The sequence below is a fragment of the Brassica napus genome, chromosome A7 (assembly GCF_020379485.1).
Source record: "Brassica napus cultivar Da-Ae chromosome A7, Da-Ae, whole genome shotgun sequence".
Lineage (NCBI taxonomy): Eukaryota > Viridiplantae > Streptophyta > Magnoliopsida > Brassicales > Brassicaceae > Brassica > Brassica napus.
Window position 1 is genome coordinate 21,911,013 of NC_063440.1, and position 25,606 is coordinate 21,936,618.

Here is a 25,606-nt window from a genome sequence, read left to right on the forward strand (position 1 = left end):
GTAACTAAATGTGTCAAAAAAATTTGGTTTGAATAATCGTTAAAACGAAATTAAGAGTATTACATTTTATACCTGAAAAATTACGAACTTCAGCTCCCAACCTCATGACATTAAAATATATATAAAATTTGAAATTAATTGCATAAAATTATCACTGATATTTATTTTAGTAAACAATAAGAACATATTAAAAATAAAGACTAATTGTAATTAAAAAGTGTATCTTCAAAAAAATGCAAAACTGAACTGTATTTTAAATTTTTTGAAGTAATATTTTTTAATTCTATAAAAGTTAAAGAAAAATAAAATATAATTGAATAAAAATTTTAAAAAGAAAAAACGAAAAATCAAGTACAATTAGAGATAGACAGAACTAGTTGAACCTAAAACATAAATGGTAAACCTATAAATAGGTGTATACAATTTGGTATTTATAATGATTTAATTTTTATTTTTCGCCTTTTTGTGAGAGGTCGTTTGCCTCCTTTTATTCTTCAATTTTCTCTTTTATTTCTCTGTTTGCCTTTTTCTCCACTAATATCTTGCTGGTAATGTGAAGACCGTTTATTAATAATCAGCGAGAAGTTCTCAAAAAATAAATAATCGGTATGAATCTAATATTAATTAAAAAGGTTAAATTACTCAGGTTTCAATTGGAGACTGTGTAAAAATGAAATTAATGAAAAAAAGGTTGAACAAAATTTCATTTACTGAATTGAATTGAAAAAAAAAAATTGAATAAAGAGGAAAAATAAAAAGAAAGAATTGAACAAAGAATAAACATGAATGGTAAAAAAAATGATGAACATGTGTATTAATATTTTAATAAGTGGAATAAAACTAGTATTAAAATCCACCCACAATGAAACCATGAAGTTTTATACTTCTAATACAAGTTAGCTCCGCGTATGAAAAAACTGACCTTTCCTCACCACACATGATCTATATTTATTTAACTTCTAGTTAGTAGGAAGAATACTTAAGAATTTATAGAGTTAGTAGGATAATCATAAGATTAAAGAAGATAAGTTCAAACTTTTTTTTTTGGTATACGATGAGTTAATACTTTAGCATGTCTTGCGCTACTTTTTGAATTATGTATATTTTGATTATTATTTTTTAAATTTTTTCAACGTTAATTATTGTTTTCCATTTGTTCCTTCAGTATTTCAAAGAATTTAAATAGAGCAGTATTTACTAAGGTCATCTATAACTAAACAATAAAGCTCTATTTTTGTTTGATTTTTGCAATTCTATTTTAGTGTGATTTTTACACAAAAATCTTCTACAACCCAACACTAAAAATCACATCATTTTAATTCAATGCTATAATTTCACACCAAATTTGGTGTGATACTATTCACTATAATAAAAGACTATTTGATCCACTAAAATATTATTCACTTATTGTATTAATAAAATATATAATTAAATAAATGACAAATAAAACATGAATACATATAATATTATAGCTTTTAATATAAAATTTGGTATTGTGGTTAAAGACGAATTTATTTTTGTGCTGAAACTACACTATTTTTAGTGTAGTTTTAATACTAAAATGGTGTTATGAATTATAAATGCCCTAAGTAACTCTTCCAGTAAATTAGAATATCTTTTAATTTCAAGATAATTATCGTCAAATGAAGAATTTTGTTGAATATGCGAAGAAGGGTGTCGATATGTTAGTGTGTGACATCTACAAATACATTTGACAGTCAAAACTAAAAAGAACAAAGTCAATATTGATTTAAATGAGGAGCTATCTGATTCAAATAATAGAGAATGTGGTGGTGAATGCGGCTAAATTGAAAAGTGGTTTCAAAAGAAAAGCGGATGCTTAACGTATTATGTATGAGATCAAGGAAGACACTCAGACAGCCAAAATTAATGTTCGCTTCTGATTCGTGGGTTCTATAAAAATGAGTAAGTTTTTAGAAGCAAAAGTGCGGATGATTTGACCTCATCTATTTACGTCGCATTTAGTGCAAATACTTGTTTGCATACAAAAATGCAGATATATGTGTGTTCTTTTTTCTCTAACATTAAGAAAGAAAAAGTTTATCAATTTGCTTATTTTTTGTTAAAGGTAACCAACCGTTCATGAGATATATAATTCGTTTATTCATTGCACTAACCAAAATTACATTATACAGGAACCAGTAACAGACCCAACCACATATTTGATATTCCATATAACAAACCCCCCTCCTCTTCTGTGTTTATTTAAGAAAAAAAAACCAAACCAAGAATTTATATAAAAACCCAAAGAATATCAAAAGATCATCTTCAATTTCAATCAAATTATAAAAGAGGGAAGCATATTGTTTCTTTCGCGTCTCTTTTCAAGGTCTATGAAGATGCTCTATCACTCGCTTTTTCACCTTCGGTCGTCGCCGATGACACATAGCTCACGGCAAGAGACGTACTCTCATCGGTACAAGGTGGCTGTGGAAGACGAGGAGAAGGAGACGAAGCAGCAACAGCTTGAAAGTGTTTCTTGCAATTATGGCAAGTGATTTGCATTATCGTTGCACTAATCCTCCTTCTTGCTTCTTCTCTATAAAGTTGAGCTTTATGAAGCTCACCTCTCGCATGTTGCCTTATTCTCTTGGCTTCAGCATACTCCAGTTCCGCAATCTCTATTTGCCTTTTTGCTTCCTCCCTTTCTCCCAATAGTAAGCTCGTCTCTCCCTTCTCGTAGCTTGACATTGTCGTATCCATCCCTATCGACAGACTAAGGCTGGTACCATCAGCACTAGCCCGAGATGGAAGTAGCTGAAGCTCAATGCCACTACCAGTGCTGGCGCTTGAGCCAACGAAAGGATAAAGCAAATCCGAAGGTTGTTGATCAGACGGTGGAGATTGTCTTAGCAAAGGATGTCCTGGTAAAACTGGACCAATATTGAGGTCAATATTTTCGGCGGTTGAAGCGGTTTGTGCAGCGTTTGCGGTATGTTGCTGCTGCTGTTGTAAACGGTGGCTGGATGGTTGAGGTTGGCGCATGGTGCAATTATCTTGGTGCTCTATAAAACTCTCCACTCTGATATCAAGAGAAGGGTATAATATATAGTTAGTCAACATAGAAAGCACAAAGGAATATCTGTTGTATTCAAACAGACAAATAAAATATAAAATTAACTTCTTTTTTTAACGCAAATATAAAATTAACTAAGTTGGTGGAGTTAGGTATCTTTTGGATTATATATATTATGAATATGAGATGCAAGACTTTGAGTTCTGGTTTGTTATATATTATTAACAATATATGTACTCAACAAAGTGCAATAATGAAATCTGTCATGGGGTCAACATGAGTTCAAACATATAATTAAAACATAGTTCTAATTATTAAATTAATTTAAAAAATTCAGATAACAGTCCAAACTAACCTCACCTTCCACTAGGAAGGTTATTTCAAGATCTGTGTGCATTATCTATAATCAAAACGTGTACACGCCATACTAGAAAAAACATTCTTTGATTTACTTTAAGGATTCCCTGTATATATGCGTGTATATATATCTTTCATTTATTAATAATATTAACCATATCAGAAAAAATATATCAGTATTCAGCTAGCTAGGGTTTCTCAGAAATGGAACCTGGAGAAAACGCGGCCGCAATCGCAGGAATGGCCGCGAGTGCCACATGTTTTGAGGTGAGCTTTGTAATCAGACTGAACAGCGTAGCCTTTTGAGCATCTCTCGCAGATCCATTGCTTATGGTTACTGTGTTTCCTTCGAAAGTGTTTCTTGATTCCCACGAGATCTCCAAGGGCATGGCAAGGGTTGTGGTGGAGACACGTCGGCTCCGGACAGACGTAGACTCTCTTCTTAACTTCCTCGTTGGTTTCTCTCTTTAAAAGCTTCCATGGAACTTTATGTCTTCTCCTGTGCATCTGTAGATTCTGGTCTCTCTGGAACCCTTGGTTACAGATCTCGCACACGTACCTGTCTGATTCTAGTAGCGTTCTTGGAGATAAAGATACAACCTCCGCCTCTGGATCTGCCACCGCCGGAAAAAACATGATTAGTGTCAATCTTTTTCAACAGAAAAATATTACTTTCACGAATTTACAAAAAGAAAATATTCAAAACTCGGATAGCTGGTGCTAAAGCTAAAAAAATGGTAAATAATTTGAAAATATTAAGTTGATAATCACCTGGTGTCCCAGCGGGTCGTCGTTTCCTCTTTTGGGTCACGGCGGCCCCATTGCCATCGGGAAGAAGATCGGAGGAAGATGAAGACGGAGGAGGATTCCGATGATGGTTGATGTTCTTGGTGTTATTGCTTCTCTCGTAGTCTATCATCGGATGAGGTCTTTAAATATTCTCTCTTCTTGTTATTTTTTTTATCTGAAGATAGTGTTGGTTTTTAGTGGAAGTGTATAGAGAGAGTACTTGTGCCTAACGAAAAATAAGAACAAGATTGAGGAATCTTTTGTTTTTCATGTAGGAGAAAGAAGGAGATATTGTTTTTTCTCTTATTTATTGAGAGTATTGTGTTTTACATCTTTACTAATAGGAGAAGAAAAGTAAGATGAGTTAAGAGAGAGAAACAAGCCTTTGTTTTTCTGAAATCATCTTTTCTATCACATAAAGGGAAAAGCTTTTACGTTCCCTTTACCCTCCATCTTTTTATAATTTTCTTGGAAAAACGAAAAGAAATACAATGAAAACTTTCAACTTTTTGTTAATTGTTTCATTGACCTCTCACCTTAGATGGGGAAATGCACTGTATGGTCTTTAGTGCTTCAATCTTCTTCAGAGTAGTTATGAACCTCTCTTTCTCTCTCTCCTCTATCTGTACTCTGTACACTGTTTATTTACAAACACAAAACATATCTATGCCGAGAGATGTTGTGTACATATAAAGAGAGTGGGACAAGGAGTTTGGAGCCCACATTAGCATATGGACAAGAAACAAAAAAACATCCCCTTTCACAACAAAACAATTGCAAGTCATTATTATTTCAGATCATACGATATTCGATCAGATTGATTTAAGTTTTTTTTTTTTTTTTTTCAAGATAGATAATAAAAGGATTGGTGAAAATTCAAATGGGAATCTTGAAATTTTGATGTTAGAGGGCATGTTTTTAATGGTGACAAATGTATCTGTAGCCTTTACTCCTTTAGGACTGGTTTATATATAAAAGAATGACATGAGAATATTTGTTTGGAAAATAACGCACATGCATAGACCCAACTCATGTTTCCGTATATATACAAATATACAATGTGGTGCCATCATCTCACATATTTTAATATCCCTTTTCAAATAAGGAAATATATTTCAATCAACTATAAAGATTGTGTTTATAAGTGAGACTCGAATGATCAGTAACATACTAACATTGCAGTATAGTAGAAAATTTTGTGGTTCGCAAATACAAACCCTAGAGTCAGATCTGTGTTTCTAGTGTCAACTCAGGCCAATTATATCTAACATTAGGCCTGGGTATTCAGATCTTCAGGTCGAGTTGGGGTTGGATCATTGCGGGTCCGAGTCATTCGGGTCTAAGAGTTTAGAACATGATAGGATAATTTGAAATTCTCGGTTCGGGATCGGTTCGGGTCTTTTCGGGTCCGGGTCGGGTTGGATCTTAGATAGTTGGCCCGATAGAGTAACTAGAGTATGTCAATTTCGATTTGGTTCGGTTACGGATCGGATTTGGGTCATGTCGGGTCTAACCCAAAAAAATACCTAAAACACACAGAAAATACCTAAAAATATTTAAATATTCGAAAGTATGAGAAATTTTATCTAAAATCTGATCTTAAAACATGAAAATATCCAAAATTTTATCTGATTATCCCAATTATATTTTAAAAATCTAAATTTTTATCCGAAACCCTAAACCATACCCAAAAACTAAAATTTGAAACTTAAAAAAAATATCTATAATACCAAAAATAAACTGAAACAACCATATATACTTATTATATACTAGAAGTTTCGTGTTTTCAGGTACCCCACTCGGGTCTCGGGTTCGGGTCGGGTCGGGTCGGGTCCAAAACCCGCGGGTTCTTCACAACAAGACCCAATAGGATAAAAAGATTGGGTCGGTTTCATATTGGATCGGGATTTTTCGGGTCGGTTTCGGATCGGGTCCGGATAAAATGCCCATGCCTATCTAACATAACAAACAAAGGAAAATTTTAGATTTAGGATATGTTCAAAGGATGTTTTCTTATTGAAAAAACATGTCTATAAAAGTGTAAGTGTGTGTGTGAATTAACAATAAAAAGGTGAAAGTCTATGTGATCTACGTATAAATAACATCAATACGATTAAAACATAAGTACAAAAATGGACTCAACTTGCTTCTAGAATTTTTTTTAAATACTATATTATATAATTAATACACCAACTACATGATTTTTTATTCTAAGGTAAGTAATTAAAGGAAACGCTTGTTAATGATAGCATTAATAAATTAACATTTGTTATGGTAAGACTCCAAAACATCCTAGTTTTATGCCGAATGTATTTCTGTATACGTTAATAAAATTGTCTATCTTACCTTATAGTATTTATATTGGTTGATTAGGGTTTCCAGTCTACCAATCATGGTAATTTATATTTAGTAGTTTTAAAATAATATTAATGCCTTCACATCCTATAAACTGTTGTATGTTATTTAGAGATTTCATATTGGTCAATTATGATATATGTTTCACTCGTTGTACTCATATTTTGTAGTTGTCAAATCATAAAGTATGGTTAGAACTATATCTTATTTTTCAAACAATAAGATGGGGAAATTTTACTTCTACACTTTCTTTAGTACCACATTTCAAGTATACCACTAGTATGGGGACATTTTTACAAATACACTTTTCATTAATGACCAAAAGACCATATTAGCCCTAACTTTATCTCTCTCTCTCTCGCGATCCTCTTTTCTTCCTCTCTCTTTCTCTCGATCTTTTTTCTTCTTCTCTGTCTCCGATTCACCGGAGATCCACCATCTCTCCTCCTTCTCATCCGTCCCTAACCAAGGCTTGGATATCGCGTCTCTCCTCCTTCTCCTCTTACTTCCTCCGATTCTGCGATCTCGGATTGCTTCGCAACCACACCAAAGCTCTCTGCCTCTCCGCCGGCGCCGGACACGCTCCGATGGCGATGGCCCAGATCGAGTTATCTGACGTTACCGCCGTGGAGTTGGTGGATTCGCTTCCTCTCGAGAGAAGAGCTGATCCTCATAACCTTCATTTTTCGACGGTGCGTTTGATTTCGCGTTTACTGCGCATCTTGATGATGCTCTGTTTCCGTGGAGGGTCGTGGAGGAGATGGAGAGGACGGTGAGGCGAGGCGCAGTTGATTATTTAACAAACTTTATAAACTGTCTTATAAGCCTTTCTAAATTGTCTTTTAGTTGATTGAGTTACTTCACACATCGTTTTCTGCAGCTAAGGTGGAGCCTTCACTTGCGTTATATCATACTTTTTATCGCTGCTAAAAGAAACAGACTCTGCAATCTAAGACACAAGAAGAAACTAAAAAATGTCAATGGTTGGTCAATAAGACTTTAGAAAAAAAAACAAGAGACAATGATGAATTTGATGATTAACATTGTAGATCAAAGAAAATGTGTGATGGCAGAGTTGTGGCTCTCATATAAGCTTGAACAATGCTTCTTTTATGAGTGTCGGGAACTGAACATGTCAATTACATTACTAAATAACTTCGATTTATAAAGAGTTATAAATTTTCAAAAACTCAATGTTCACTATTAGAAATCTTTCTCTTAGATCAGAATATTAATAGATAACTCTTTCTCTTAGATCAAAACAACAAAATCCGAAAAAATACTTACAGGTTGTGATTCTTGCTGAGGATTCAACATTTGAAGTTATAAGACAGTTTATAAAGTTGGTTAAATAATTTATAAGGTTTATAAATTCTGCACAATTTTGAAGTTAACTACGAGGTATTGTGATACTTCAACAGAGCTACCAGACAAGCCAAAACTGATCATCCAACGTTCAAATATGAATTATGTTGAAAATGATTTTTTGTATTTTAGGTAAGGAGGAATTTAGTGAAATTGAGAATTCACACCTTGCGGAAGTGTTGTAGAACTAGCTAGAAAGAATAACATTCAATTTTCAGGAGAACCTTATGCAAATAAGATTATTGATGAATGGGGGTAGATCTATGGTTCACTTTCTCATATCAACCAATGGGGTTAGATCTATGATTATTGATGAATGTAAATAATTTATAAAAGTTTATAAAAAACGTTATGAAAGCATACATTCAATTTATAAGGGTATTATATGAGTTCCATAGGTTTATAAATCAACTAAAAGAGTCTATAACAATTTAGAAAGCCTTATAAAACAATTTATAATGGTTTGTATAATAATTTATAAGGGTTTATAAGGGTATGTAAATAATGTATACGGGTTTATAAAAATAATTTATTAAGTTTATACACCACTATAAAATATTATAAAATGATTTATAAGGGAATTTAAAATTTCTGAAGCGGTGGAGTCTTGATTGTTGTCCACATGTACCTCAGAATCTGCCACGTATCATCATCTCCTTACAAATCCTTATAAGGATATGTAAAATTATTTGTAAGAGTTTATAAACTATTAATAAATGCATATAAAACAAGTTATAAAATCTATAAACCATTTATAAATGTTTATAAGAAAGTTATGAAAGTTTATAAATAATTTATAATGGGTATGTATACTATTAATAAGAGTTTATAAAAACTGTATAAAAGATTATATTCAATTTATAAGACGTATTATAAGTGTTGTATAGGTTTATAAATCAACTAAAAGAGTCTAAAACCATTTAGAAAGCCTTATAAAACAATTTATAATGGTTTGTATAATAATTTATAAGGGTTTATAAGGGTATGTAAATAATGTATACGGGTTTATAAAAATAATTTATTAAGTTTATACACCATTATAAAATATTATAAAATGATTTATAAGAGAATTTAAAATTTTTGAAGCGGTGGAGTTTTGATTGCTGTCCACATGTACCTCAGAATCTGCCACGTATAATCATCTCCTTACAAATCCTTATAAGGATATGTAAAATTATTTGTAAGAGTTTATAAACCATTAATAAATGCATATAAAACAAGTTATAAAATCTGTAAACCATTTATAAATGTTTTTTAGAAAGTTATGAAAGTTTATAAGTAATTTATAAGGGGTATGTATACTATTAATAAGAGTTTATAAAAACTTTATGAAAGATTATATTCAATTTATAAGGGGTATTATAAGAGTTGTATAGGTTTATAAATCAACTAAAAGAGTCTATAACCATTTAGAAAGCCTTATAAAATAATTTATAATGGTTTGTATAATAATGTATACGGGTTTATAAAAATAATTTATAAAGTTTATACACCATTATAAAGGATTATAATAAAACAATTTATAAGGATATGTAAAATTTCTGAAGCAGTGGAGCCGTGCTTGCTGTCCACATGTGCCTTAGAATCTGTCATGTATCATCATCTCTTTACAAAGCCTTATAAGGGTATGTAAAATTATTTGTAAGAGTATATAAACCATTAATAAAGACATATAAAACAAGTTATAAGATCTATAAATCATTTATAAATGTTTATAAGAAAGTTATGAAAGTTTATAAATAATTTATAAGAGGTATGTATACTATTAATAAGGGTTTATAAAAACTTTATGAAAGCCTTATAAAATAATTTATAATGGTTTGTATAATAATATATAAGGGTTTACAAGAGTATGTAAATATTTTATAAGGGTTTATAAAAATAATTTATAAAGTTTATACACCATAATAAAGGATTATAAAATAATTTATAAAAGTATGTAAAATTTCTGAAGCGGTGGAGTCTTGCTTGCTGTCCTCATGTGCCTCATAATCTGCCACGTATCATCATCTCTTTACAAAAGTATATAACTATTTATACAGGTTTATAAAACTATTTAAAAGGGTGTATTAAACTATTTAAAAGAACATATAAGCTATTTATAAGTCTATTGTTAAAAGTACAACTCGACGATTTATAAGTTTTTATTAAGAAGTTTTTAAACAAGAGTTGATTGTATATGTCTATACAAAACACATAAATGTTTGAAATTGAGAAGTCTTGTGAGGAATGCTAGGCAGAATGAGTGTAAGAAACTCAAAGTGATTTATAAGCGTTTATAAATTTATTTACAATGGCTTATAAGGTAATTTTTCTAAAATCCCTCCAAAAGACAATCAACACAAAAAAAGACATATCTGGTGAAAGAGCCACGTCCTTCAACAAGGGATATATTGCTTTAACATAGTCTGAGAACATCAAGGCTTCTCCATATCTCACTCTTCTATAAAAGAAACAATTGAAACCAAACTCACTTACATGTCCAACTAATATCTTCAACTATGCAACTACTAAAAGAGAGATACAATTGTTTTAGTATAAGAGATGTCTGAAGAAGATGAGAGAGAAAAATGTACTAAGAAGCCAACTCTGCAACTTTTATAAAGCGTTATAAATACGTAATTCTTTGATAGCACAAACCACATTCTTCTTCAGAGTCTCTCTTGCCTCTTCAGAGTTTCAATTACTTAGCCACAGAATAACATGCCATTTCATGGAAAGAGCAAGACTATGAGTTGAAAGAACTATATAAAGCTCTCATCTGAACATTAGAGATAATTCCTTGTTCTCAACAAAAAGTTGTCATTTCAAACATAATCCGAGAACATCAAGGTTTCTCCACATCACACTCTTCTCTTTTGTAAAAAAAAAAAACAATTGCAGCCAAATTCACTTAGGTGTCCAACTAACCTCTTCAACTTTGCAAGTCTTAGGAGAGATATACAATTGCTTTAGTATAAGAGATGTCTGAAGAAGATGAGAGAGAAAATGGTGTTAAGAAGCCAACTCTGTAACTTTTATTAAGCTTTATAAATCTGCAATTCTTTGATCTCACAAACCATGTTCTTGTTCTGAGTCCCTCTTACTTCTTCAAACAGCTCACCAACCTCGTCGATCTTCAAAATCTGGACACAACCCAATCACATATTATTCCTACGCATAAACACTCACTTCCAAAAACAAGATTCACTGTAATTTAACTCAGAAATGTGCACTTCAAAGTTCAAACACGTCAATTAGATTTGGGATTTTACATAGATTCAATTGAACTAATTTACTCAATTGAACTCAGAAATCAAATCCACTGACACAAACTATCTTTAAGTTTGCCGATCGTGTTCACCGGAGGTAAATTTGGTCGGAGCAATTGGATATGGTCACTGGAGCATCGTTGGTTCAATCATCATAACCTGATTATAAGAAATATAGGGATCAAGGAAGGAATAGAAAATATTCAACACAAAAAAAATCTCAAAACAAGAAAGCTCAACTTGAGATTTTATAAACTTAAGATTTTATAAACTTGAGATTTGAAAACTTCACGAGAAAAATTCCGTCTTCCTTCGCAGAAACATATCGATTTTGAGAAACAAAAGCTACAATTACAGAAAGAGACGAAAATCAACATCTATTATCCTTTGACCTTTGTTAGCGTTTCTTAGCGTCGTGAGAGAGATCGCCGTAGCTTCGTCGGATCTCGCCGCAGCTTCGTACGATCTCGCCGCAGCTTCGTACGATCTCGCCGTAGCTTCGTCGGATCTCTTTGTAGCTTCGTCGAATCTCGCCGTAGCTTCGTCGGATCTCGCCGGACAACTCTGCAGAGTCGTCCAATCTCGCCGGAGAACTCGTCACCGCCGGAATCCGTCGCCGATTTGTGAGATGATGAGATTTGATTATCGTGAGATGTAAGAGAGAAGAGTTAGTCTTAGGCTTAATTAGTTAGGGGTATAAAAGTACTTTGCCAATTAAAATTTTAATGGTAAAATTGAAAAGTGTAAAGTTGAAAAGTGGTATTAGGAAAGTGGTATTAGTGGCAATTCCCCCAATAAGATTGTGTATTTAACGTTTACACAAGATACAATAGTATCAAATATCTTCCAGGATCTACGATTTTCTCCAGATCTCAACTTCTTTAACCAAAAAAATTTAGTTAGGTTGTTAACAGATAGTCTTTTCCAACGAAGTAGTAATTGATTTAAATTTTAGATATTCACAATAGTAACAAGCACATATTTTGGAATATTTTCAATAAGATCCGACATTTTAAACAAATTTTCAAGCAATATTAATTGTTTATTTAATTTTTGTAATATTTAAAATTATATGAAACTTTTAATCGAATTTTTTAAAAATATTTTCTGATTTTTATTGGTCTTTTACTAGGTCAACCAGTGTCAGATCACAAGTTAGTAGTGATTTTTTTTTAATTTTTACCAGTTTAATCGAATTTTTAATTAACTAATTTTCATTAATTTTAAATCGAATTATGTACAATTTATCGTATTTACCAGTTTAACAACGGATCTTGGTCGGTATGAAAACACTGAATAAGATTAAAGACACATATATAAATATTTTTATAACATAAATATGTAGATCAAAATTTAAAAAATAGTACTTAATAACATAGTTGATAAAAAAATACTTAATATAATAACATATTTTTATCCAGAATTCAAACCGATACTTACTAAAAAATACTTAGTATATAATAAAGTTCACCATCTCATAAAATGGCGTTTGTCTACCCAAGTGGAACTGTAAAAAAAGACCAAGTAAAAACAAAAATGTAAAAGTTTACGTTTTCATTTAAAAAACAAAAAGAAAAGAAGGGATACTTTAATAAGAGAAGAGAAAGGAGAGGGTTGAGTTGGAAAGAATGGGTAGGAATGGGGGAGATGGATTCTCATCACATGCAATGCTTTTTTGTAAGTTGGGGATATCAATCCTCAACACAATCACATTTCTGCTTAAAATATTAGTATATTTTAATCAACTCTTTCCTTTATTCAAAAAGTATACTCACTAAATAACTGGGTATAAACAGATAATAAAATCGTAAGTAAGTTGGAATAAAATATCGGACCTCTATTTTAATATTACATAGGCTTCATGATTATGTTTTCAATTAATAAGATAATATTTTACTTAGTATTACGTTATTTCTTTAAATTACGCATAAAACAAAGAATTTATTTTAAAAAAATCTGATAGCGTATTTTTGCAACTATGTTACTAAACTAGTTTACAACTTTTATTTGACTGCAATAAGTCGGCCACTCCCATGATTACTTATTTTTGTTGACTTGTACTACCATTTTAACACCTTGAATTAACATCGGTCTTTAGTTTTAGCATAATCTATATTTTTGTTTTTATGTCCTAAACTAATAAAAATATTAATACAGGAGCTGTGCACTGTAACCTGAAGCATTTGTCTCGTTCGCTGTTGCCATTTAAAAGTTGCAACTTGAAAAGTTTTTTGGCATTTCAAGATTTCACTGTTTCATTTATATGATATTCACATACTTATCAAAAAAGATTTCACTGAAACCCAAAACGTAGAGTAACGAGCCTTTACTACAGAAAATACATGTCACTAACTATTGTGCTTCTTCAAGTTACGCGCGGTGTTTCAAATTTCCCAGCACAAGACAGTTAACTAGTTTCAATATTTACATTGTCGTAATAAATGGATCTTTTCTTTCGTTAAAACTGAATCGCTTTAATATTTACATTGTGGTAATAAAATGGATCTTTTTTTTGTGTGTTAAAACTGAATCGCTTTAATATTAGTAGTTCTCGATAAAAAAACCATACAAAAATAAGAAATTTGTGTTTTCTACTATTTCTTACCACTACTTTTGTTTTTTTGTTTGTCAACTCATTGCCACTATACATTTACCACTTCTAACTATGTAAGCATATCAGAGCTATCTTTTATCACCATTACAATATTTTTTTCAGGGATCGAATGCTCTCTAAAGCAACATTAATGCGAAATATGTCACTATATCAGATATCTTAATATGATCGAAGTTGACGTATTCCACGAGACTGAGTCATGTAGAATGATAAATAACGAAAAAAATTAGGAGGTAAATTAGATGCGAGATTCGTTTTAGAATATAGAAGTACAAAATAAAGGAGAGGAGTACACGAAACCAAACAAAACAAGAGTGTTAATTAATTTGGTTTAATTAAGGGGGAGATATTGGTGACGACAACATGGAGTTGGGCCCTTTGGCTTTTTGCTTTCCAAGCAGTAATGATGAAGAAGTGAACACTTCTATTGACAACGAATAAAGATTATTCAAAACAAAAAATAGTTATAATATTTTTTGTTTAATAATTTCTCTAGAGAAAAAGGAATTTGTCTCTATGTCATAATCTTCATAAAAAGCATTGCCAAATCTTATGGCCACATGGACGGTGTTAGCCTTTATACCCTACTCGCTACTCTCATCTATTGCCTTCACATTTTCTTCATTATTACATCTCTTAGCTGTGACAAAAAAAATGATGTAACTTTTGTATAAATTGTCATCATTATGGATTTGTTCATAAAATAGGTTGAGCCTATTAATGCTCACGGATCTATACACACATGAACATGAACCCTACTTTTCTTTCCATTTTCGATGAACTAGAAGCCTTTGTGATGTTAAGTTGCAACTGGTTACGACAATCATTTGGTGCCAAAAAACGAGTCTCCAGTTAAGTGGCTCGGCTAGGGACGATGAAATTTTGTGTGCAAATTTTTTTGGTGTAATTTGTGTGCAAATTTGGAATTTATAGAATATACATGATATAATAATTCGTATATATATATACACTCTAATGCTATTTTTATGTTATTGAGAAAAAAATCAAAATGATAGATTCATACGTCTTCAGAAATCTTCTTAAAGCTTTCTTTATTTTTGGTACAATTGACTTCAAAAGTCTTTATAAACAATTTTGCAATACTTCTAATATTAAAGAAAACATAAAATGTATAGTACTAGAGAAAGCTCTGGTTGTAATAGCAAACACTAGGTTAAGAGCCGTGTCTTACGTGGTATAAGCATTATATAAATTATTATATGTATTATATGTTTTTATATATTATAAAATAATAAATATATATTGAATAATTAAAAGTCATTAACTATTACATATATAATTAAATTAGTGCGAACATATAAATCAATTTTATTAATCCAAACAATATTTTTTTTCTATTTGATAGGATATATAATTAAATTTAAATAATATTAACATACATAGTATATTTTTAATATAAATGTATTAAATGATGCTTTCTACACATATGAGTTTTTTGATCATTTGTATAATTTATAGCAAAAACTTTAAATTACTAATAGCAAAAAAATTTCATTCTGGGATTAATAGTTTTAGTAATTTATAATTTCAAAAAAAATCAAATTGTTAATGTTTATTCAAAGCTTTTATTAAAAAAGTGGTTCAAAGTAAATTTTGAAATTAAAATACTTATGTATTTTATATGGTATATAGTTTAATTTAAAATGGTATATATATATATATCATTTAATCTTAATAATTAATTAAATTAGAATTTTTACTTATATGATTTCGTAATCATTTGTGTTTTGTCATAACAAAAAATTTAAACCATGGATCACAAAATTTGAATGTGAAACTTTTAACATTTTTAGTACTAATTTATAGTCGTTTTTTAAAATTCAAAATATAACATATACAAAAAAATCTTAATTTTATTATATGGTTAATATGATTGTTTAATTTATTTTAATAATTTGAAATTAAACAATATGATAGAAGATATACTAATTTTTATAAAATCCTTATTATTAAAAATCATTAATTGTCTTATATACTTTAGCCACACTAGACAATTCCGTAACTTTTATTTAAGGAAATAATAAAGAACATCAATAATGAATTTATGATGAGTTTAATAAAAAGCTTATTATATAATTAGATGGACCAATTTATTTCTCTAATGATTCTAAGAATCATCTTAGTGATGACACGTGGCTACAAAAATAAGTTGTAATGTTTCTCAATTAACATATAGGGGAAATCTAAATTTTATTATATGGTTAATGTGGTTGTTTAATTTATTTTAATAATTTAAAATTAAACAATATGATATAAGATACACTAATTTTTATCAAATCTTTATTATTCAAAATAATTAATTATCTTATATACTTTAGCTTTAGGCATTCTATAACTTTTATTTAATGAAATAATAAAGAACATTAATAATGAATTTATTGTGGATTTAATAAAAATTTATTATATAATTAGATGGATCAAACTATTTCTCTAATAACTATTTCTCTAATGATTCTAAGAATCATCATAACGATGACACGTGGCTACATAAATAAGTTGTAATGTTTCTCAATTAATATACATGAGATTTGTTGGCATGTTTAAGAAAAGTACCATTACTAATAAAAATTCTATAAAATTAAGTGATCGCCAGAAGTCCATTATTCTCTTTGTGTGTAGAATAAATTTTGTTTTACTATTAATTAAGATGGTATTTTCTGTCGACATGCGCTATTAGTATGGTTTATGTGTCCAATCTGTTAGGAGTATGGTCACAAATGATTTTATGTGGGAGAAAATCTCGGTCTCTGAAAAGAGTTGCTTAGAACAAACATGAGTAAACAAGATAGTGAGATTTAGGTGCAACCAGCTTTAAAATGTTCTAAAGGATGTAAAAATACAACTCGTCATGATTGAAAACTACACAATTATGTTATTGAATACTATTAATGGTGTTAATGGGAACATGTGATCGATGCTTGTGCAACATTGTGGATCATATGTTTTAAGAATATTTTGTTTTTGGCAATATTTTATAATTAATTTTGTTAATATTTTGCTTTGTTTGATAATATATATATTTGGCCGCAGACGTATAGTGAGAAAGTAATAGTACATCCAAAGTCTTTGCTTTGGCCATACCATTTTATGACTGATAACGATTTCCCACCGGTCTTACTGCTTTCTTTACAAACATTCCATATCAAAAGAAGTCAACACACATATACAAATAGAGAAACATCATTAGCATTCCTTAATAAAAACAAAAATTTAGGTATGCTTTTCAAAGTGGATATTTCAGAAATTCTAATTAAGAGGCATTTAATTAGCAATATTATTGTGCGGATTGAGTCTTATAGTAACACGACAGTACTATGGTAGCACAAGCCATAATATTATGTGCATGACATAGTGTCATGGTCTGTAAAAACGTTAGTTATACAAACTGAAATGAATATTCTGAGAACATGGAACTTGGGATTATGGTTGAAAAAAATGAAATCCCTCTAACCATAGAAAATTTGCCACAAGTGTAGAAGATAATCATTCCTGTAACCCTCAGTTTGGGACATTTCTATATCCAGTTACAAAGCAATTATTATGAGAGAGATCATTCAAGAAGAGAGATGACAAGAGCAACACCCATGCCAAGCATCAAAGATATCAAATGGCACACACTGTTTCTAAGTGTTGATTTTCCAGAGTTGTTCATCTCTGCAAGAACACCAGCAACCGCTATGTATATGAATCCTCCCGCTGTAAATCCCTACAAGATTTCAACCAAATATTACACACATTTAGATTTAACTTTACTAGACCACTGCAATATGTTCATTTACTACCTCAATCAACGATGACTGTCCCGGTTCATTTCCCCAGACCAAAACCTGTGGCCGAGACCAAAAAAGAACATTACCAGAGTTACTTCAGTTTAAACATTTCTAGAGATCTGCCAGGGGTTATGACATAGAAGACTTGCCAGGGCAGTTCCTGCAAGTGCGACAAGTGCAGAGAGGAAGTTGAAGAAGAGTGCTTTTGATACAGTGAAGCCTGACCTCACTAGAATCCCAAAATCACCTATCTGCAAGTATTATCCCATTGATATCTTTTACATAAAGGGTTACTTGTTGCTATACACATCTTCAATGTTTGTTTAAGGAAATAGAGTAGGGACCTCTTGGGGAAGCTCGTGGGCAAGCAAGAACATGGTTCTTGACCATCCACCAACTGATCCGTAGATGAGAAACGCACTTCCTAACGCCATCCCATCAGTAAAATTGTGCTGCACAACAAAATTAGGATAGAGATATTATCTTCTCAGATGAAGCTGAAGCATCTCCTATCTTTAATAAATGACAAAGGGGCGCACGTACTTACAACACCATCAGAGAACAAGTTGAGGTAACCAAATACTAAGCTTGAATTCTTCTCCACCTGTTGAGGTTCTTCCATTTTTCCATCGGAAATAACTTCTGTGCCTGAGTTTGATTTATCCACACCATCACTAGCAGAAGTCTTTCTCTGCAATGGACAAACAAGTCACAGTCTGATTTAAGTATGCTTAACCTCTCTCATTCAAGTCAGAGCTGCTTCAGATGGAAGTATTATTGACATGGAAGTGCTGGCTCTCTCACCTTACGGAGAGATTTATCTTTAGAGACTTTCTCTGATGAATTTTCAGTTGCATCAGAGGGACACTGTTTGTCCGCATTGTTATGACCGTCCTCATCTTTCAGTTTCTTACTGCCTGCATGGTGGTGGTGATGGTGGCCCCACGTACTGGATCCAGAAGAGTTTTCTTCGACATAGCGCACCAACTTCTCCACGAGAAGGAAGACCACAATCCCAGCTAGTCAATCAAGAATCATGTTTGAATTGAAGTGTTAAGATCTCAGATCTGGCAAACTACTTTGTTTGATAAACACCAAAAGCAAGTGATTTACTACTAACCGAGAACAGACAATCCAACAGACAGATCTTGTATAGAATGTGAATGTGAAGGCGAATCCGAATGAGAGTGAGAATGATCATGATCATGATGGTCATGGCTCTCATGGTGATCATGCGAATGAGAGTGACCACCACCTGCCACACAAAAAAAAAAAGTTGCACTTTAGAAGATATCTCTTGGTAGCTGCTAGACAACAAGGGGAAACAAGAGAATATTAAAGGCAGCAAAATGAGTAGGCTTAAGAAACCAGTTGGTGAAGAGATCAGATCATTGTACTGTACCAAAAGCATGTGGCAATTGGTGAAGAAAAGCATCCCCCAACATAGCTCCTGCCTGATAAACCAAATCAACAGAGAATATTTAAAGCAGTAAGGGATCATCTACATACATTTCAACATAAACAAAACACATACCCCGAAGAGAGCCAGGGAATCAACAAACCATTTTGCAGGCTTCCCTTGAACTGTAATTTGAACCATGAAACTAGTTACAAGGGAAGAAACTGAACAGCACTTTAGTGAAAGCACACGAATAAACCGAGAAAAAGAGGATTTTTTCACCATGAAAATCATAACCATTGGTTCATAGAGAGATTAGCTTACCAAACATAACCGGGAGCAATATGAGACAGATGAGTGACGCCAAGCTAACCAAAAGAGAGCATCCCAATGCATTCACCCACAATGCTGCAACCACAAAAAAAAAGGGTATGATTAAGACAGACTAAAAGAATCATAATTAAAATGTAAAAATTAAATTACCAAATCCAGAAAGAGCAGAACTTGATTGGTGGTCGTGATGAAGACAGGGACCAAACCCGCACAGTCTCATATCCTCTTCCTCTGCCAGCTCCTCCGGCAACTTCATCTGCACGTAGTCGTGGTCGTCATGATGATCGTGATCATGAGAAGAATGACTACACCCACCTCCGTGTTGATGCACGTGGTCCTCACGCGCAGGGGTTGAGTGAGAGAGCCCAGTTTCTACGCACAGATCCAGAAACAGCACCAGAACCAGAAACGGAGCCACGAGTCTTCTCAGCGAGAACGTCATCTTCAATAGCGCTGAAGCAGATGAACAAGAATGATAAACTCTGATTCCGAAAGTATTTGATGAGATTCAGCGAAACCTTCTGAATCATTTGGAAGGTATTGATGCTAATATTTGAACCATCTCCACTTTCCTATCGTACAAAATGCAAACCTTCCGTACGCCTCAGAGTCTTTATCACCGCCGACATATTTATCTCATTTTTCCGTTTCCGGTTCCGGTTCCGATTCAGGTAAAGAACTCTTATCGGAGCTTCGTTTTTTGGATTCATACGATAGAAAATGTCGGAGGGAAAGAGAGATCACCCGAGGCTGATTCTCCACAATTTCATCACCCCGGAGGAGTGCAAGGAGCTGGAGTTCATACACAAGAGCTGCAGCACCGTTGGCTACAGACCCAACGTCTTCTCCACCACTCTCTCTCACCTCATCGCCACCAATTCTCCTCATCTCCTCATCCCTTTCGTCTCCATCCGAGGTCACTCCCCCTTTCACATTCCCCCAAGTTCATTCCTTTATGATCGTCTCATATTCTCATTGCGGTTTGAGTAAACAGAGAGGTTGAAAGAGAAGATGGAGGAGACGTTTGGGTGTGAGTACGAGCTGTTTATCGAATTCACAGGCTTGATTAGGTAAAGTAACTACCTTTTTTGTCTCTTCCCCATTAGTTAACAGTAAAGAATGATTTTTTTTTATTGAAATCAGCTGGTGTAGAGGAGCTTGCATTGGCTGGCACAGTGATGATAACAGACTATATCTCAAACAAAGAGACTTCTCTGTTCGTTTCTTAGTCTATAAAGTCGTTCTTGTTCATGAGGTTTATGTAAATGACTTTTTTTTTATATTGGTTTTGAAGGCAGTTTGTTACTTGAATAGTTACGGTAAAGACTTCAAAGGCGGCCTTTTTCGTTTTCAGTGTGGGGAACCAGCAACCATAGCCCCCTCCGCTGGAGTAAGCATGTTCTTTTTGCTAACCTCTTTGGTAAAATGGCTACTTAGTTGGATACTGAGTTTGGTGTCTTGTACAGGATGTTATCATGTACACTGCTGATGACCGCAATATTCATTCTGTTGATGAGGTAACAGATGGGGAAAGATTGACTCTTGCTATGTGGTTCACCCGGGACTCATCTCATGACGAAGATTCCAACCTCATTTCCCGTCTTTCTCAATGCTCATCTCCCGAGTTTCCCCTTCCTCTGCCTGCATCCGCTAACATGTACTGGTTCTCCCCTCATCAAAACGCTAATCTAAACACAGGTTTTGACATCTGCGTTGCGAGGTTGCATCTTCTTGGTTTTGGCATACATAGCTTACAAGAGGAAGATCGTTCTCTAGATGCCTCTGAGCAACTCATGGGACCAATACAACTAGCTAAAGGAGGAGAGTTGCTCGTCAGGAAATTTACCAACGTTCTTCACGCTCTTCAGGTTGTTCAGTTCTGCAATTGGAAAGCTTCTGAACTCAAAACCTCCAAGGTCGGATATGACGCTGTAGAAGAGGTGAAAGCTATCTCCCAACCTCAGTTGGAAACCATCAATGCCTTGAATTCAGTTTTCCTGCCAGATAAGGGCCTTGTAACTACAATCTTTGGATGTTTATGTTCCAATGGGGAAGAGAAGGGTTCACTTAACTTGACTGATGTCTCATCGGCGATTACCTCTTGGGAAGAGTATACTTGTAAGCTACTCAAGGAGCTATTGTCATCCTTGCCTCAATGGAAAACGTATCAGACTATACACAGAGTCGAATCCGGTTAGAAATTTATCTGAGTTAACAGATCTTGATGGTTCTTAGGACTTTTAGACCGGACTGTTGTTTGGTTTGTTTTTTCGTTTACTTTTGAATGTTAGAGTTTTCGTTGTGTTACAATTGTTATTTGTAACAAAATATAAAGATGAAAAATATTTAAAATTAAAATGTTGGTAACGATATTCATAACATTTTAGATTTCTATTTAATTTTGAGGGAATTTAGATTTCTACTATTAAATAATTAATGATGTTTTTGTTTAGAAAATATAAAAAAATTAAAGATTTTTTAATTTATGTGTATAATTCTAAAACGACTTATATTAAAAATTAGAGAGAGAAAAAAACAGAGTAAGTATAAAGATGAAAAATAATTAAAATTAAAATGTTGGTAACGACGATATTCAGAACATTTTATATTTCTATTTAATTTTGAGGGAATTTTAATTTAATAAAAAAAAAAGCAATCAGATGTAAGAGTACAAAACATACATTATTGAATATCCCTTCAAAAAAGAAACAAAGAGATCAACACAAGTCAATAGACACTGAACACGTAGTTGCACCAAAGAAAAAAAAAGACACTACACGTTCCCTCCTTTCACGCGCAAAGAATCTGTTTGACTAATCACAGCTTTTCTCACTAATCAACATCACTAAGAAGACAATTAATTAACTATCCACCGGTATGCAGAAAACAAACCAAGAAAATAGATCATGTAGTAAGTCTCTATTTAGATTATTGATTAATCTGATAATGTTAAATTTACATTAAGTGAAGGTTGATTAATAAACATAATCCAGTAATATAGTCTTCTTCTTTCCTCTCATTGTCTTTCTCCATTTACAAGAACAAAGAGATAGAAAGAGAAACAACTGTTGACATCATTTAAATCTCACTCTCTCTCTAAGTTTAACTTCACTCTCTCTCTCTGTCTCACTATATCTCTACATTGCATTTGGATCCTGAGGATTGTGGATGTGTTTGTGAGAGAGAGAATCATCAGATCGGAGATGTCGGATGTTTCAGCCGACGGAGGTTACTCGGAGACGCCTTATCCCTCCCTAACGGTGTCGGCGTCTTACAAAGAGAGCAGCGGAGGAGGGAAAAGCTCGTCGAGGAGGAGACCGGTTCGGCCTAGCTTCGACGCCTCCGCAGCCGCCGACAATGAGTTCATCACTCTTCTCCACGGCTCGGATCCGGTGAAGCTGGAGCTTAATCGCCTTGAGAACGAAGTCAGAGGTAGTGCTTTAATGTGTCGATTCAGATCTAAGGACTTTGTTTTGTTTACTTTGTTCTTTGAATGGTTGGTTTCTCAGATAAGGATCGAGAGTTAGGAGAAGCACACGCTGAGATCAGAGCCTTGAGGTTATCTGAGAGGCAGCGAGAGAAAGCTGTTGAAGAGGTGTGCTAGTGTTGTGTTATGAGTCATCATCACTTGCTTTTAGTTTCTATATAATGTCTCTCATGTTGTTTTTGTAACTGTAGCTTACTGATGAGCTTACTAAGTTGGAGGAGAAGCTTAAGTTAACTGAATCTCTTCTCCAAGGCAAAGTAAGTATTGAAACCCCTCCTTAAGCATCACTCTTGTTTCTCATTTGGCTGGTTGTTTGATTGTCAACAATGTTGCAGAATCTAGAAATAAGGAAGATCAATGAGGAGAAGAAGGCCTCCATGGCTGCTCAGTTTGCTGCTGAAGCCACCTTAAGAAGGGTCCATGCTGCTCAAAAAGATGATGACATGCCTCCTATTGAAGCCATTCTAGCTCCTTTAGAGGCTGAACTTAAGCTCGCACGCTCTGAGGTAATTATAATTTTGTACTTTCTACTTGCATATTGGAGATTGATCATTAAGGGTGTTTTGTGCATAGATTGGGAAGCTTCAAGAAGATAACAGAGCCTTGGACCGTCTCACTAAATCAAAAGAAGCAGCCTTACTTGATGCTGAGAGGACTGTTCAAGCCGCCATGGCAAAAGCGGCTTTAGTTGATGATCTTCAAAATAAGAACCAAGAGTTGATGAAACAAATTGAAATCTGTCAGGTGCTCTACTCATCATCCTCTTCTTTGTATGCCTTCTACTAATCACACATTGTTCCTTAGCTATCTATTATCTCTTTGATGCTTTAGGAAGAAAACAAAATTCTAGACAAAATGCACAGGCAAAAGGTTGCTGAGGTGGAAAAGCTTACTCAGACTGTAAGAGAGCTGGAAGAGGCCGTTCTTGCTGGTGGCGCTGCTGCTAACGCCGTGAGGGATTACCAGCGGAAGTTTCAAGAGATGAATGTAATTTTGTACACTTCATAAGATAGACTGAAAGTGAATAGAGTTTTTTTCCAAACTCTCTTGCTATGCTTTTTCAGGAAGAACGAAAAACTCTAGACCGGGAACTTGCGCGTGCAAAGGTTACAGCAAACCGAGTTGCGACGGTGGTTGCAAATGAATGGAAGGATGGTAATGACAAAGTGATGCCTGTGAAGCAATGGCTTGAAGAAAGAAGGTTTCTACAGGTTCACTTTTTGATATATGATTGCCTTTGAATGTGGATTCTTTGCTGTCACAAAGGCACAAGTCTGAACTCTTTTGTTGCAGGGAGAAATGCAGCAGCTACGTGACAAGCTTGCCATCTCAGACCGAGCTGCGAAATCTGAAGCACAACTAAAAGTATTCATCTTATTAGTCATCTTCTAACATTTGATCTTGTTTAAACTAAACTATATGCTTGTACAATATCCAGGACAAGTTTCAACTACGGCTTAAAGTGCTTGAAGAGACGCTGAGAGGCACCTCAAGGAACACAACTGAGGGGAGAAGCATGAGTAATGGACCCTCTCGGAGGCAGTCACTAGGTGGATCAGACAATCTACAAAAGTTCGCATCAAATGGCTTTTTGCCAAAGAAATCTCCATCTTCTCAGATGAGGAATGCCTTCACTTCTAACTCCACCTCGGTATTGAAGAACGCTAAAGGAACATCTAGGTCATTTGATGGAGGGACAAGATCATTAGACAGAGGGAAAGCACTCCTAAACGGACCTGGGAAATATTCATTCAACAAGGCTTGTGATGAAGCTAAAGAATCAGAGTCGCCTAGTGCCTGGAAAGAAGAAGATTCAGAGGAGAAGCCACCAAGTGAACTCCCTCCGCCAACAACTGAAGACAATGTCCCGGGGGTTTTGTATGATTTGCTTCAGAAGGAAGTAGTTTCCTTGAGAAAATCTTCACATGAAAAGGATCAAAGCCTCAAGGACAAGGATGATGCCATAGAGGTAAATCTCTGAATATGTTTTTAAAGAATACCCTTGTGAATGAAAGTTTATATATATATATATGTTTTTTTTTTGGGCAGATGTTAGCAAAAAAGGTTGAAACATTAACAAAAGCAATGGAGGTTGAAGCGAAGAAGATGAGAAGGGAAGTAGCTGCAATGGAGAAAGAAGTTGCTGCTATGCGTGTCGATAAAGATCAGGATAATAGAGCAAGAAGGTCTTCAAACACCAAGAACTCATCCACCACTGCCCAGATTCTTGCTGGAAGGTAAATAGCAATGTAGCACTTTCATCCATTTCTACAATCAGTTGCATTTTTCGCAATCTTTGAAGTAAGATTGAAACAAGATCTATGATCTTTATATTAAAAATCAGCTAAACTTGGTCTTCTTCTGCAGAGCTGCTGGACGAAGTGGGTTAACGAGGAGCACACAATGAGATGAGTGAAGTGATTAGTTCTTGTGGACGTATCAGTTTAAACAAGTAAACCCCGTTATAGACTGGTGTGCTCTTTTTTTAACTCAATATCTTGTTATTCGCTTTCTTTACATCCTCTTGTGATTTATTGTATAACCATAGAGCTCATGAGAATGATATCTATGGTACCAACCACCCAACAAAAAGAGAGTGATGGGTATGCTTTCTGACTTAGATCAGCTTACAGGGGGGAGGAGAGATGTTTGACATTTTGGTATAACATTTTGTATCCTATGGAACTAGTTTGCCTGGGCTGTATAGGTTTATTAGCTTTGCATTTGGAGCTTGTGTACTTGCACTTGTTCGGTTTCTTATTCAATCTACTTGAGGTGTTGTGTGATAATTTCTACTTCTGATTTTGTTGTTATATGTCTCTCTATTT

The 25,606-nt window shown here is 33.6% G+C and overlaps 4 protein-coding genes across 5 annotated transcripts; 2 read left to right on the plus strand and 2 right to left on the minus strand.

The window, feature by feature from the left end:
• Window positions 1-2,104: 2,104 nt before the first annotated feature.
• LOC106353860 (protein indeterminate-domain 14) lies at window positions 2,105-4,841 on the minus strand. Its single transcript, XM_022689053.2, has 4 exons — window positions 4,720-4,841; window positions 4,166-4,358; window positions 3,606-4,008; window positions 2,105-3,043 (listed from the first exon to the last, which is right to left on the minus strand). Exons 2-4 carry the CDS (start codon window positions 4,311-4,313, stop codon window positions 2,353-2,355), a joined length of 1,242 nt encoding a protein of 413 aa, XP_022544774.1. The 5' UTR covers window positions 4,314-4,358; window positions 4,720-4,841; the 3' UTR covers window positions 2,105-2,352.
• A 12,345-nt stretch (window positions 4,842-17,186) lies between these two features.
• Window positions 17,187-19,860, minus strand: LOC106353861 (IAA-alanine resistance protein 1-like). Its single transcript, XM_013793677.3, has 11 exons — window positions 19,442-19,860; window positions 19,283-19,366; window positions 19,094-19,143; window positions 18,962-19,013; window positions 18,680-18,814; window positions 18,364-18,578; window positions 18,107-18,250; window positions 17,904-18,011; window positions 17,709-17,810; window positions 17,572-17,616; window positions 17,187-17,495 (listed from the first exon to the last, which is right to left on the minus strand). The coding sequence occupies exons 1-11, from the start codon at window positions 19,731-19,733 to the stop codon at window positions 17,340-17,342; spliced, it is 1,383 nt and encodes a 460-aa protein (XP_013649131.1). The 5' UTR covers window positions 19,734-19,860; the 3' UTR covers window positions 17,187-17,339.
• A 106-nt stretch (window positions 19,861-19,966) lies between these two features.
• LOC106353863 lies at window positions 19,967-21,672 on the plus strand. 2 transcript variants are annotated; one of them, XM_048735910.1, is made up of 5 exons: window positions 19,967-20,207; window positions 20,286-20,361; window positions 20,435-20,507; window positions 20,586-20,681; window positions 20,758-21,672. In XM_048735910.1, the coding sequence occupies exons 1-5, from the start codon at window positions 20,012-20,014 to the stop codon at window positions 21,487-21,489; spliced, it is 1,173 nt and encodes a 390-aa protein (XP_048591867.1). In that variant the 5' UTR covers window positions 19,967-20,011; the 3' UTR covers window positions 21,490-21,672. The 2 variants fall into 2 exon arrangements, with proteins under 2 accessions (XP_048591867.1, XP_048591866.1); XM_048735909.1 differs by having other exon boundaries at window positions 20,435-20,681.
• Window positions 21,673-22,304: 632 nt separating this feature from the next.
• Window positions 22,305-25,567, plus strand: LOC106353865 (microtubule-associated protein 70-1). The gene is made up of 11 exons (XM_013793683.3): window positions 22,305-22,723; window positions 22,801-22,886; window positions 22,970-23,035; window positions 23,114-23,284; window positions 23,352-23,522; window positions 23,610-23,765; window positions 23,843-23,989; window positions 24,072-24,143; window positions 24,217-24,747; window positions 24,828-25,015; window positions 25,146-25,567. Exons 1-11 carry the CDS (start codon window positions 22,495-22,497, stop codon window positions 25,183-25,185), a joined length of 1,857 nt encoding a protein of 618 aa, XP_013649137.2. The 5' UTR covers window positions 22,305-22,494; the 3' UTR covers window positions 25,186-25,567.
• Window positions 25,568-25,606: the final 39 nt, after the last annotated feature.

Bases quoted from the DNA above. Each gene is read 5' to 3' on its own strand.
- LOC106353860 (XM_022689053.2), bottom strand. From the start codon at position 4,313: ATGATAGACTACGAGAGAAGCAATAACACCAAGAACATCAACCATCAT. The intron at 4,009-4,165 runs GTGATTATCAAC...CGGCGGTGGCAG, and splicing joins ACGACCCGCTGGGACACCAG to ATCCAGAGGCGGAGGTTGTA. The intron at 3,044-3,605 runs GTTCCATTTCTG...TCTTGATATCAG, and splicing joins TGCGGCCGCGTTTTCTCCAG to AGTGGAGAGTTTTATAGAGC.
- LOC106353861 (XM_013793677.3), bottom strand. From the start codon at position 19,733: ATGACGTTCTCGCTGAGAAGACTCGTGGCTCCGTTTCTGGTTCTGGTG. The intron at 19,014-19,093 runs GTATGTGTTTTG...TTGGTTTATCAG, and splicing joins ATTCCCTGGCTCTCTTCGGG to GCAGGAGCTATGTTGGGGGA. The intron at 17,496-17,571 runs GTAGTAAATGAA...GAAATCTTGTAG, and splicing joins GACAGTCATCGTTGATTGAG to GGATTTACAGCGGGAGGATT.
- LOC106353863 (XM_048735909.1), top strand. From the start codon at position 20,012: ATGTCGGAGGGAAAGAGAGATCACCCGAGGCTGATTCTCCACAATTTC. The intron at 20,208-20,285 runs GTCACTCCCCCT...TTGAGTAAACAG, and splicing joins CCCTTTCGTCTCCATCCGAG to AGAGGTTGAAAGAGAAGATG. The intron at 20,682-20,757 runs GTAAGCATGTTC...TGTCTTGTACAG, and splicing joins CCATAGCCCCCTCCGCTGGA to GATGTTATCATGTACACTGC.
- LOC106353865 (XM_013793683.3), top strand. From the start codon at position 22,495: ATGTCGGATGTTTCAGCCGACGGAGGTTACTCGGAGACGCCTTATCCC. The intron at 22,724-22,800 runs GTAGTGCTTTAA...TTGGTTTCTCAG, and splicing joins CCTTGAGAACGAAGTCAGAG to ATAAGGATCGAGAGTTAGGA. The intron at 24,748-24,827 runs GTAAATCTCTGA...TTTTTTGGGCAG, and splicing joins ACAAGGATGATGCCATAGAG to ATGTTAGCAAAAAAGGTTGA.